Source organism: Oncorhynchus kisutch, linkage group LG2, assembly GCF_002021735.2.
Source record: "Oncorhynchus kisutch isolate 150728-3 linkage group LG2, Okis_V2, whole genome shotgun sequence".
NCBI classification, from domain to species: domain Eukaryota; kingdom Metazoa; phylum Chordata; class Actinopteri; order Salmoniformes; family Salmonidae; genus Oncorhynchus; species Oncorhynchus kisutch.
The window spans coordinates 25,242,705-25,255,667 of record NC_034175.2 but is presented as its reverse complement, the minus strand read 5'-3'; the positions used below and the strand labels follow the sequence as shown (position 1 = coordinate 25,255,667).

The 12,963-nt window shown below is 44.7% G+C and overlaps 1 protein-coding gene across 4 annotated transcripts; it reads right to left on the bottom strand.

The window, feature by feature from the left end:
- Window positions 1-308: 308 nt before the first annotated feature.
- Window positions 309-12,951, bottom strand: LOC109910189 (ubiquitin carboxyl-terminal hydrolase 5-like). 4 transcript variants are annotated; one of them, XM_020509328.2, is made up of 20 exons: window positions 12,416-12,947; window positions 11,667-11,795; window positions 11,239-11,305; window positions 10,788-10,915; window positions 10,152-10,297; window positions 9,620-9,804; window positions 9,279-9,373; window positions 8,768-8,961; window positions 8,508-8,579; window positions 7,807-7,897; window positions 7,525-7,650; window positions 7,284-7,437; window positions 6,944-7,118; window positions 6,530-6,618; window positions 6,069-6,254; window positions 5,546-5,689; window positions 2,241-2,383; window positions 1,792-1,942; window positions 1,356-1,440; window positions 309-1,132 (listed from the first exon to the last, which is right to left on the bottom strand). In XM_020509328.2, the coding sequence occupies exons 1-20, from the start codon at window positions 12,521-12,523 to the stop codon at window positions 1,039-1,041; spliced, it is 2,562 nt and encodes an 853-aa protein (XP_020364917.1). In that variant the 5' UTR covers window positions 12,524-12,947; the 3' UTR covers window positions 309-1,038. The 4 variants fall into 4 exon arrangements, with proteins under 4 accessions (XP_020364917.1, XP_031647696.1, XP_020364930.1 ...); XM_031791836.1 differs by having other exon boundaries at window positions 349-1,132; window positions 6,126-6,254; window positions 11,239-11,302; window positions 12,416-12,951; XM_020509341.2 differs by having other exon boundaries at window positions 349-1,132; window positions 6,126-6,254; window positions 12,416-12,904.
- Window positions 12,952-12,963: the final 12 nt, after the last annotated feature.

Sequence of the window (12,963 nt, the reverse complement as noted above, 5' to 3'; positions counted from 1 at the left end):
GTAGCAGCAAACATAAAATGAGCCAAAATGTAGTATGGTGGCAGGTGTAACTGATATCAACCAATTAACCCCCACAATGATCCCACTCCCACCCTGTGATGAAGACAAGACCTATGGTTGCACTCTCACTACGTGTCACTGGCATGTAACAGTCCTCTGGAAGATGTTGAGTCTGTGGCCTGATGCCAGTGCGGAGCACCATGACTAACCTGGTATCCCCGTCTCTTCAGCAAGAGCCTGAATATAAGGACCCAGCGCAGCATTGCCACTAGTCACATCCATCTCAAGACAATCACACAACAAGCAGGGGCGGCACAAAGACATCTTTATTTGTCAGAGCAGAAGTAACAAAGGAATTCATTTGAGCAAAATAAACACAACAAAAACCAGCCAGATATCACCCTCACCACACTTGAAAGAACCCGTTTAGTTTTTATTTTACTTTATTTAGTTGTTTTTTTTTTAAATACAAATTTATGTTTTTTGTATTTTATTAACTTTTTCCTCTCTATTACTGTGGATGCCAAACTTATGAAAATGCCATGTTGGAACACAGAAGGGGGAGAGAAGGGAGGCAGTGCTTGGCTTAAGAAGCAATAACAATACAACGGATGCTAGTCAATAAGTGGCATGTTGTTCAGGGAAGAGGGGGGGGAGGGAACATTGTTGCCATAGACACTGTATAATGATTACCAGTATCTATCACGAGTTGATTGGTGTCAGTTGCAAGATGAGTATAGACTTAGAAGGGGTGAATACACCAGCAGCCTTCCACCAACACTACTGTGTTTGTAAAAAGTGGAGGGGGGAAGAAAAAAAAAAAATGGGGGAAAAAACTTCCTTTAAAACACCCCATCCATTCCACTTGCCTGTGTCTGCGTACATAGCTGTGGGAAAAGTGTATTTATTTAAACCCTACATTTGTCAGTTCAGAAGCGTGTGTCAGAGCATTCTTAGTAGCTCAGTGTGTGACAGTGTGTATATGTGCATGTTGGCGACCCTCTTCCCCTCCCTAAATGAAACTCTGCCCCCCTCCGTTCACTCGGTGACTCTCCGGTAGAAGTAGAGGTAACCCAGGTCCTTGGGCGGCTTCTCTGAGGCACACACTTTCTGATCGTTAAAGATAACCCACCTGAGAGAGAGAGAAACAGACAGACAGAGAGAGCAAGAGAGAGTGTGAGAGAGAGAGAAAAAAAGACAAGAGAACACAAGAAAAAAGCACTTTAAAGCTTTGTCTAGATTGTTATAATCTCATCAGCAACACCGTGCACCACAGAAGTGGGCATTAAGTAGAATGACATTCATTTATACAAGGAGTGGTTTCTTCCATATGAAATGGAGAGAATGGCACTTACTGTTGGTCCTTCTTAATGTGGCAGACGTAGTGGCCACACATAGTGCTCGTGCCCATGTGACTGATGAAGGCAAACAGTTCATACTCTGGAAGAGAGGGAGAGGAGGATAGAGGAGAAAATGGAAGATGTACATAGTAGAGACATCAGTGACAGTGAATCTATACTGCAATTTGACATAAACTTGAATACAGGGGGTTTTTCAAATTGAAAGACATGGACAGACAACAATTTGGAGTCTGTGCGCATTGTCAAAATACATGTAATATGCTTTCCACAAAGAGTAAATCATTAACTAATAAATGTTGAGGTGGAAAAAATTAAGTATATTCTTTGTTTTCCGGGAGTGCGTACATAGGTGCTTTGAAGAGAATATTAAAATATGTTCAAACGTCCAACTCAAACTGGACCCACTCCCTTCCTCTCACTGTTGACTTACTGCCGGGTCCGTCTCGGACTTTAGGCCCAGGAGGGGGCTCCCTGGACCCCTCGCTCTCGGCGGCCGAGCGGCCCCCCTCCGAAACCTCCATGGACTCTAGATCATCCAGGTGGGAGAAGATCCAGTCCACGGCGCGCTCTAGGACGTTACTCTGGAAGAGGAGAGGGATAGGAGAGACCACTTGGTTTAAGGTTGGAGACCTGACCAGCAGCACAAATTAAGAATGTATGTGTGAACTTCAACTGTGTGCTAGAATAGAGTATATTGTGCCAAAGGTCTAATCATAGCTGTAAATTCCACAAGGTGAATACAGCCACTGAGCATGTGCGAAATCTCTCTGCAGTTTTTGTATTATTTTTTAAACCAACATCAAGGAATTCAGTCACTACAGCAGTAGTGAAGGGGAGTTTATTAAATTCATAGTAATGGTAAGGGAAACACCGTCTCACCGTGGCCCTCAGTGCTCGCGTGGCCTGGTCTCGGCTGAAGCCCATGGAGACGATTGTTGCTAGGTGCTCTTCAGAAATGCTCTCTGTGGGCGTGGTCCCGGGAGCGGAGCTGGTGCCCGGCAATACCAAGGGAGAGGAGAAATCTGCAGCCAATCACAGAGGGGGAGGGAACGTGAATACAATGTACACAATGAAATCAATTACATGCCGTCGTGAAATTACCATTTTAAAACATGAGTAACAACGTTGCTGGAAATTATGAACTGGTTCTACTTCACGTTCAAACACATGGCAGTCCATACCATTTAACTTATGCTTTATAACACCTACTCATTCCAAGGGTTTTTTCTTTATTTTTGCTATTTTCTACATTGTAGAATAGTAAAGACATCAAACTATGAAATAACACATACGGAATCATGTAGTAACCAAAAAAAAAAATATATATATAAAAAATGTGTTCAACAAATCAAAAATATATTTTATATTTGAGATTCTTCAAATAGCAAGCGGATAGCCCTATTTGGTAAAAGATCAAGTCCATATTATGGCAAGAACAGCTCAAATAAGCAAAGAGAAACGACAGTCCATCATTACTTTCAGACATAAAGGGCAGTCAATAAGGAACATTTCACGAACTTTGAAAGTTTCTTCAAGTGCAGTCGCAAAAACCATCAAGGGCTATGATGAATCTGGCTCTCATGAGGACTGCCACAGGAAAGGAAGACCCAGAGTTAACTCTGCTTCAGAGGGTAAGTTCATTCGAATTACCAGCCTCAGAAATTGCAGTAAATGCTTCACAGAGTTCAAGTAAGAGACACATCTCAACATCAACTGATCAGAGGAGACTGTGTGAATCTGGCCTTCATGGTACTGCAAAGAACCCACTACTAAAGGACATCAATAAGAAGAAGAGACTTCCTTGGGCCAAGAAACACAAGCAATGGACATTAGACCGGTGGAAATGTGTCTTTTGATCTGGAGTCCAAGTTTGCGATTTTTGGTTCAAACCGCCGTGTCTTTGTGAGACGGCCCTGAATGTGTCTGAACCATCTCAGTGTTTCTACTTCCAATAGGGCGCTTCCCCTTTAATTCCCAATTAAATAGCCAGCATCAGCTGCGCAAAAGTGGGGTTGTGATGGTGGTGCGAATGTGTTCAACCCTCAGTTCCGAAGCTTCTTTACTCTGTTTGTTTTGTTGTATTTAAAAAGTGCTTTGTAGCCTTGTCTCAACTTTAACCTGGATCCACTCATTTCTTCCTTTGGACTACACATCTCAGTTGGTCTCAGCTGTTTCGTCGTGGCCTTTCTCAGCTGGAGATCTGTTGGCGGATTGGATTGTCCGACTGACTGACCGATTGACTACAACTATATTGCATACGGTATTTAATTTGTTTTAGTGTGATGTATACCGTGATGATTTATGTGGTCAGTTGTAGTTGAAGACTTATTGAGAATTGATACTCTTTATGGTTGTGTGGTAAAATAGTTATTGATTGGATGATATATCCTTCCTGTTTGGCCCTGTCCGGGGGTGTCCTCGGATGGGGCCACAGTGTCTCCTGACCCCTCCTGTCTCAGCCTCCAGTATTTATGCTGCAGTAGTTTATGTGTCGGGGGGCTGGGGTCAGTTTGTTATATCTGGAGTACTTCTCCTGTCCTATTCGGTGTCCTGTGTGAATCTAAGTGTGCGTTCTCTAATTCTCTCCTTCTCTCTTTCTTTCTCTCTCTCGGAGGACCTGAGCCCTAGGACCATGCCCCAGGACTACCTGACATGATGACTCCTTGCTGTCCCCAGTCCACCTGGCCATGCTGCTGTTCCAGTTTCAACTGACCTGAGCCCTAGGACCATGCCCCAGGACTACCTGACATGATGACTCCTTGCTGTCCCCAGTCTACCTGGCCATGCTGCTGCTCCAGTTTCAACTTCCACCTGACTGTGCTGCTGCTCTAGTTTCAACTGTTCTGCCTTATTATTATTCGACCATGCTGGTCATTTATGAACATTGAACATCTTGACCATGTTCTGTTATAATCTCCACCCGGCACAGCCAGAAGAGGACTGGCCACCCCACATAGCCTGGTTCCTCTCTAGGTTTCTTCCTAGGTATTGGCCTTTCTAGGGAGTTTTTCCTAGCCACCGTGCTTCTCCACCTGCATTGCTTGCTGTTTGGGGTTTTAGGCTGGGTTTCTGTACAGCACTTTGAGATATCAGCTGATGTACGAAGGGCTATATAAATAAATTTGATTTGATTTGATTTGATTTGATGATTGAGACTGGGTTTACTCTACACTTTTATGAATGGACAAACATTGCGTGACTAAGGTCACTTGAGTTCCCTGAACTCCTTTACCGGGCTGGACTCTTGTAGGCCCGAGGTACTGAACATTTATGTTGGTAATACAACCCACGCAAAAGAATACAGCTGTTTTGAAGCTATTTCTAATGTTTTAAGGGTTTATGAAAAGTGTATGTCCATCCTGACTTTTACATGAGTCCTTTATATTGGTGTAGACTTGACGGACCAGATGGGACTCATTCCCTCCCAAACCAAAAGGAGAAATCAATATTTTCCTTGGTAGGCACAACCTACCTGGCACCCCTATAAACAATAACCTCAAGTCAAAACCGTTACACGCGGTTTGGGTGAACTGATCTCCGCATGTGTGGTTCCCACCGTAAAGCATGGAGGTGTTATGGTGCTTTGCTGGTGACACTGTCAGTGATTTATTTAGAATTCAAGGCACACCTAACCAGCATGGCTACCACAGCATCCTGCAGCGATACGTCGTCCCACCTGGTTTGCGCTTAGTAGGACTATAATTTGTTTTTCAACAGGACAACGACCCAACACACCTCCAGGCTGTGTAAGGGCTATTTGACCAAGATGTAGAGTGATGGAGTGCTGCACCAGATGACCTGGCATCGACAATCACCCGACCTCAACCAAATTGAGATTTGGACCGCAGATTGAAGGAAAACAAGTGCTCAGCATATGTGGGAACTCCTTCAAGACTGTTGGAAAAGCATTCCAGGTGAAGCTGGTTGAGAGAATGCCAAGAGCGTGCTAAGCTGTCAAGGCAAAGGGTGTCTATATGAAGAATCTCAAATAAAATATATTTTGATTTGTTTACGACATGATTCCATATGTGTTATTTCATAGTTTTGATGTCTTCATTATTATTTTACAATGTTTTTTGACCGGTAGTGTACATTTCTCAACAAACACCACCCAATTATAGCCCTCCATGACAGACACATGTGTTTTACGGTATATTTGGCAAAACTGATCCTCCGGAACCTACCTGGGTCGTCCATGTGGCCCATGACCCAGTTCATGGCTGCGTCGATTCCAGTATTCCCAGTATAGTACACAGCCTTCCTGCAGGCCTCCAGTGGGAATCCCATCTCACACAACTGGGACACGGTAGAGTCATCCAGGACTGGGGCTGAGAGAGCGAGAGCATGAGGAGGGGAGAGGGTCTAATTATATGGATGCACTCCACAGACGGCAGCAACAATACGGATGCCATGAATGGTCCTAACAATTGCTGAGAAACTGGATATTTGGAGACAGCCAACGAAATAAAAGCACTTTGGCAAACCACATTAAACTCATTCTGGACAATAAGAGCAAAACCAAGTCTCTTTCCCACCATAGGATTGAAATGATAACTCACATCACCTCACTGAAAATACAAAACCAAATTTCAAAAAGGTGTAAACACAAAAACATGGAGAAAACATAAGAGGGAAAGAAGAAAAGGAAAATATGACGACGGAACGAAGGGATGAAGGAAGGAAAGATCAGAAAGGACAGAGACTGACACAGTAGTGGGGAGTAGAGCGAGTCGTCCTCCTCGTTGCCGTGGGAACCCAGGATACCTTTGACCTCCACGTCAGGGGTCATGAGAGGGGGTGGGGCCACCTCTGGCAGAAGCTCCTCCCCCGGCTGCTGGCCGGTCCCACGGAGCGCAGTCAGGTCCAGCGTGTCGGGAACGTCGATGCTCACGTCTGCAGGGACAAACATCTATTTAGTTGACAGGAACTGTGCCACATTCATCCCACATTTCAGTTCTCACATTAATGGAAAAGTAATTTAAAAATGTGTGGTTCCTTGGACTTGTCAAGCAACTACAATGGAATTTCCCACTTGAATTGAACTGATGTCGTCTGTGATAACCCACAGGTATAGATGTTGCATGTGTATGTAAATGAAAATAAAATGGTATTCAATACAGAAGATCATGTCGACCTTGTTTACACTGTGTGCAGAGCAGACTACTCACCTAGTTTCTTGGGGACCCAGTCCTGACCAAAAGTGAACTTCTTAACCTGGATAACCATGTGGTCAGGGAAAGAGGCAAAGCGGGTGGTCCTGAAAGAGGGATGAAGCGGGAGCGAGACTAATTACAAACTACATTTTCCCTTGGAAAATGCATTGATGGGATGATTTAATTCAGAGTTTTCCAACTCCAGTCCCCCAGTACAGCACATGTTTTTGTTGGACCCCCAGACAAGCTCACCTGATTCAACTCATTGAGGGCTTGATGACAAGTTGAACCAGGTGTGCCTGTCCGGGGCTATTACAAAAATGTGTGCCGTTGTGGGTACTCGTGGACTGGAGTTGGGAAAGACATTGCATTGACTGGGAAACTGATTGATAGATTGACAGACTGAGTGAATCGTGTGCGTTGTCATACTTGGTGGCGGTAGTCTTGGCCTGCGCGGCGGAGCTCCAGAAGTCTGTGAGCGTCTCCGGTTCGCTGAGAGCCGCCATGCACGCTGTGAACGGGATACAGGCGCGTACCGGCGCGGGGGCAGGGGCTCCCGACGAGTCTGCCTCCTCACGCCGACGCTCAGCTTCCTGCAGCTCCTCTGATAGAGAGAGGGATAATTGATGTTTTCAATTTAAATAAATGTTATTTTGTGAAGAATATATTTGACTTATAAAAACTTGTTGGTTGACTTATTTAACAAGGCTTCAATAAAAACCAAGGGAATTGACACAATAACAAACTACATTTCCCATGAGCCCCTCACCTGTGTTGGTGGCCTGGTCCATGGGCACAGGTAGCTGGAGGATGTAGTCCACCCTCTGCGTGTACTTTGCTTTCTGTGACTGCTGACAGACGATCCTCTCCTCTACCAGGAAACGGAAGGCTTCAGATGGGTTCACCCCCGAACGACAGTTTCTCTGAGGTAGTTAATAAAACAATACTAAGAAAAGGGGGGACAACAGGAGGGGGGGGGGAACTGATGACAGAAGATGGAAAGACTTTACCTCCACCATATTAATGAAGTGTAATAAGAACTCCTGGGCGTCTTGTTGCCGATTGGTGGAGAACTCCGGGTGGCCCCGCCCAACAAGTGCTTTGAACATACGTGCTGCTATGCCAACCTGGTCACCCTGGAAATCAAAAAATAGTTATTTAGACAATGTAAACAACTGGAAAAACCTTGTCATGTTTGGAGACAGGTGTTTGAGGTGCCAGTGCTACGGTTGCTAGCATTCTGACTTCAGAAGTTTTTCTTAACAATCTTCTTGCGCTTTCCATTCACTTACTCTGGGTTCAGAGCTGGGTTCAGAACCCTCTCCTGGGTCAGGGGCTGGTTTGGAATACTCGCCCGACAACAGACCATAGCCCAGCTTTGCTCTGAAATAAGGAAGAGATGTTGAACACCAAAACAACATTGGAATAAAGTCGTTTCAAGATGTAGAAATAGAGGATAATAAAAACAGGAATTACTGATCTACCCGGACAAATCCTATTTCTTAAACTAAACAGTCTTATAAATTAGGGAAAAGTGTTGAAGGAGATTTGGTCTGCAGATAGGGTCGGCTTGCATCCCCCCCCCCAAATACTTAAAAATAAGTGCTAACGATTACCATCCCCGTATCTTATCTAATGCTAGTCTTGGCCATAGAAATGGATAGTTTTTTTCTCAGATAAGTGAACAGTTAGTGACATCTGGTGGCGAAAGGCTGGCCTTCAGACAATGACCTACTGTCCATCCAAACATAACACATGCATCTCACAGTCCCAATGTGTGTGCCATTAACATTTGTATGCCAGTGTGACTAGCTTTGAATACACGTGTGTGTTATAACCCTGACACTGTGATACTTCCAGACACAGGTGTGTGTAGTCTCAAGGTTGTTGGGAAAGGGCAGGTTTAATAAGCCGTTTGACGCAAAATGGATAACAACGTTAACGTGTGTGCATGCTACATTGAAAAATAAAAACGCATTTGGTGGAAACTCACACTTGGGTTTTGAAGTCCTGGGTGGGGTCGCTTGGAGCTTCATTGAAGATCTTGTCAATGTTGGAGACGTACCTGAGGCGGGGTACACACACACACGACAGAGGTTTCGTGAGTATTTTCCAGCACTCTTTTTACAATCCGTCTCAATTGCTCTTTATCTCAGGGCCAATGGGCCCTGGTCAAAAGTAGTACACTAGAAATGGAATAGGGTTGCATCTGGGACGCAGACTAAGAGGTAGAAGTGATAGACGGTTACTGACTTGCTCTGGAAGTCAGGCACGGTGAAGAGGACTTGCATGACCGAGTTGAGGTAGCAGCTGTTGCCCAGGTTCTTCATGCCGGTGAGGCCGGGGCCCGACAGAGGCCGCAGGGTGGCCCCTGACTCCTGGATCACCTCCCACTCCCCCACACGCTGGTTCACCGCTATCTCCAGCTCTGTCATCGTATGCTCCGTCTGCATGGGAGGGAGGGAGAGACAGGTGTCGAGGAGAGGAGAAACAGGGAAGGAATGGGAGTGGGGAAGATACTGACACATGAACCAGATGGAGAGGACTGATCACACAGAGTCCCATCTCTAATTTTGTTGTTATAACACAAATGAGCTATTGAAAATGGGGCCAGGCCAGCTTTGAAAACCATTTTGTCGCTAAAGCAAGTACGGAAAAGTATAGTCCATATTCATGAAAGAAAATATCTGTCACTAAAGACGACGAGTCAGGAGAGGACTTGCCCATAGAGACCCTGTATCTTTATTGATTTCGACAGTAGTACCTTTTCCATGGTCATCATGTCGATGCCAAAGTGGGACAGGTGTTCGGGGAGCTTTGGATCCAGTACCATATCATCCTCGTCATAGGAGTACACATCTGGAAAGGCCACAGAAGCAAGTCAGACATCAAAAGCTCAAAGAATACAGCCTCTAACCAAGCTACAACTTCCTTCGAGTCCTTTTCCTTGCCAGTGTTCTGTTAATCGTTCATTTTCAATAATTTAAGGGTGTCAATATGGATTCTGTGACTGCAGGAATATTGGGACTAGTAAGAAGTACTTGGTAAATAAAACGGAATAGTGTTGGTTCAAGTGTTCAAGTATTCGTATTGTGTTTCCATCACCTGCGCCGTCGGGGGTGATGGTACCCAGTTTGACTGCTAGAGGGTGTCCCGTCTGCTGGAAGTGCAGGAGGGCATGGTTGTTCCCCCCGGACCCATCGAAATACCTGCGACCGCAGAACACCCTTCCGTCCGACAGGTTCATCCACAGGTTCTCCTGCAGGTCACACACCTCACACCGCCAACCACTGGAAGACAGGGATGGAGCAAAGGGAGAAAGTTGGAGAGGGGGAGAGGCAGAGAGAGAAAGGAAGAATCATCGAATGATGGAGAGGAAGACAGAGGGAGAATGAGATTGATTGACAAAGAATGAACATTCACTAAAACATTTATTTAGGCTAAAATATTGAGATACATTATTTAATATATTAATTACACCATCAGACCTTGTATATGATCCAAGTCGAGGATGAAATGAATGGACATTTATGATGCAAAAGGAGCAAAATTGTTGAGTTCCTTTAACGCTGGAATGCTCATGATATTCTAGCCAATGCCAGCTCAGAACAACAATCGAGCCTAACAAGCCTCTCACCTGGGAGGGATCTTGGTGCCGTTGTTGAGCTGCTTGAGTTCGACGGCGTGCCGGGACTCTGCCCGCACCTCGCCGTCCCACTGCTGCACCTGCAGGGTGTGAGACACTGAGTCTGCAGACATCAGCCCTGCCATGGCTAGAGATACCTAAATGGATATAGAAGGTTATAAGCGGTTACAACAAGAATGCATGGTCAATCTATATCAAGTGTAATACCTAGAGCAGGGGTCAACAACAGGCTGCCCACTGGACAAAACCATCCCGCTAGTGGTCCCCCCCCCCCCCCAAAGTTAGTTGGTCCAAAAAAAATACTAAATTCAGATAAAATTAGTTTACTTTAGGAAATCTGTTCCTAAATCCTCCCCACAAAAAAGTGATAGTGTCTCAATTATTTTTAATCTCTTTTTGGGCTTAGCTGTGGTCAATTTGCAGTGTCAAAATTATAATTAAATTCCATCTCCCTGACCATTTAAAAAAAAAGTTTCCGATGCATACACTAACTATGAATGGATTCAAAACTACATGCCCATGGCAATGATAGGGCCTCTTTCTAAACACAGACAAACACACAACACTTAAGACATAATTAGCAAAGTTGAGGCAGCACTTGAAGTGTTCACCCTCAAAGTGTCTCACCCGCTCTCTCACAACATCTGGCATGGTGGCGAGGTCATCGGATGTAACTTCCTGTCTATCAGGGAAGAGGACAACCTTTACTTCCTCCTCATACTGCTCCTGCTCCACATTGAACCCTCCCTCGATCCCTGAGACAGAGAGGAGGAGGAGTGTAAATAGACATATTATATCAGTTTCATTGATCTATCATGGCAGAGTAATTTCTGAAAGTTTTGGCTACAACCGGATAGAACGGAAAATGTTGGTGTCAGCGTCCCTGAAGGCTAGCCTGTGTACCAGTATGTTTAGCTATCATTCCACTCGGTGTCATCTGCTAAACACATGCTCGTCATGACATGGAATACAAGGAGTGGAATGTTAGTAGAAACAGACTGGTACACAGGCTACCTGAAGGCTGCTTCGGGGTTCTTTGCACCCGCCATAGGCCCGCCTGAAAATGTGTTGGTGTTACCTATGGCTAATCGGGTGGGCTTCTTCTTGGGTGGGTCACCGGATCCAGAGTTCTCATCATCTTCCTTCTGGGGAAAATGACAATTCAGATTTTGTGAATTGTGGAATGTCTCCATCCACAAGAAAGGTGGTTCATTCATAGTGTATAATTTCTTATAGAGACGTTGAGCAAACCAAACAGAAGTAGCTGCCATTAAAATCAGCTGAACTGGCCTGATGGCACATTGTCATTAGATGCTGCCACTTCCCTGTCATACTGTGTAAAGGTGTATTACTTTTGTACTGTCTAGAGGCCAATAATTTTGAAAACTGAAATGTGACACTCAATGTGTTTGTTGTTTGGCCACTATTCAGCCTCAAGTGCCTCTATTGCTGGCTAGACTCTGCCAGACTTCAGTAAAAGGTTTGAAGGAACCGTGTGTAACTCACCGGAGCTTTGCGGGTCCGGGAGATATGCAGGTAAGCCCGCTGTCCGCTCCTGGTGTGGTGTCTATCCACATACTGACTGCCGAACCCAAGGAAACTGTTCATGCACACATACAGGCCTCCTTCACTCTCCTAATTATAAAAAAAATAATGCGAGAACAACATTAAGGTTAGTCATTACATTGGCTGACTTGGTAACTAGTTTACCCAACAACCTATTGGATGTAACCGTACAGTAGTTGAAGTTTTCCACGCGACCAACTAATAGCATTGAAGATCATCGTGACAACTGACAGTGTGATTATCTAGCATGCTAACTAGCAAGTGAACTTTAGTTAGCTAAACAGTTGGAATGACACGTCAAGTGGCAGCTATAGTTAGCCAACTGGCTAACTAGGGTTAAACTTGAAAGGTAACGTTGGCTAACTACGTATCGTTACTGTGAGTTCATTGACAACTGGTCATGATGATATTCGGAAATGATTAGACAACCACTGGTTACAGTAGCTAGCTAATGTTAGCTGAATGCTAAAGATGTTAGCTTGCTGGTTAACGTTTCTCAATGTAGCTACAGTAGCTAACGAGTTAACGCGTTAGCTAGCTATTGTTATGACTAGCTAACTACCAACCTAGCCAGCTGTATAACTGGTAATACACAAATAAAAATATTAAAAAAGATCCCCAAAGAAAAGGCATATATAAAAGAGGTGTAATTCGAAGCCAATAACGTTAATGAGAAGATGGTTACTCACCGGAGAAGAAAATGACAAGGCGCATTCGTCTTTGTGGACACGGTCCCCGGGCCTCGGAACCCGGATTGTAGACAAAACCGACATCAAAACATCGCTTACCTCCGCCATCTCAACCTAACTAATTCTGCCTTCCAGTCGGACACTTGTTCCTCTGAGTTTGGACCCCAGCTTTTGATTCTCCAGCTTTGACTACTATCTGCTTGTACTGCTCTTCCCCTCTCTCTCTGTTTGTCCGTCTTCCTCCCAATGAATGGCTTGACGCCTCCCTGTTCGTGTGGACGCCAGGCCGAACGCGCATAGCACGCTCCCGGTAGCGTGATAATCGTAATATATAGAGTACAAACTACCGCACAAATATGCGATGTTGTGTTTGAAAGAGAAACATTAATTAAGTATGAATTCAGATCGCCAATTAATGAAATTTATATTAAAACGTTATTTAACTTCTAACAAAGACATGCAATAAAACGCACAGGCAAAATAGACACCATCTGCTTATATCACGCATAGCCTTTTCAGTAATTACGGTCATGTTTAAGGACTGGCGA

What these genes read in the sequence shown, in the direction of transcription:
- LOC109910189 (XM_020509328.2), bottom strand. Translation starts at nt 12,523, where the DNA reads ATGGCGGAGGTAAGCGATGTTTTGATGTCGGTTTTGTCTACAATCCGG. An exon ending in CCTTGTCATTTTCTTCTCCG is followed by an intron (nt 11,796 to 12,415) that starts GTGAGTAACCAT and finishes TTTTATAATTAG; the next exon opens with GAGAGTGAAGGAGGCCTGTA. An exon ending in CTGGGTCCCCAAGAAACTAG is followed by an intron (nt 6,255 to 6,529) that starts GTGAGTAGTCTG and finishes TTGTCCCTGCAG; the next exon opens with ACGTGAGCATCGACGTTCCC.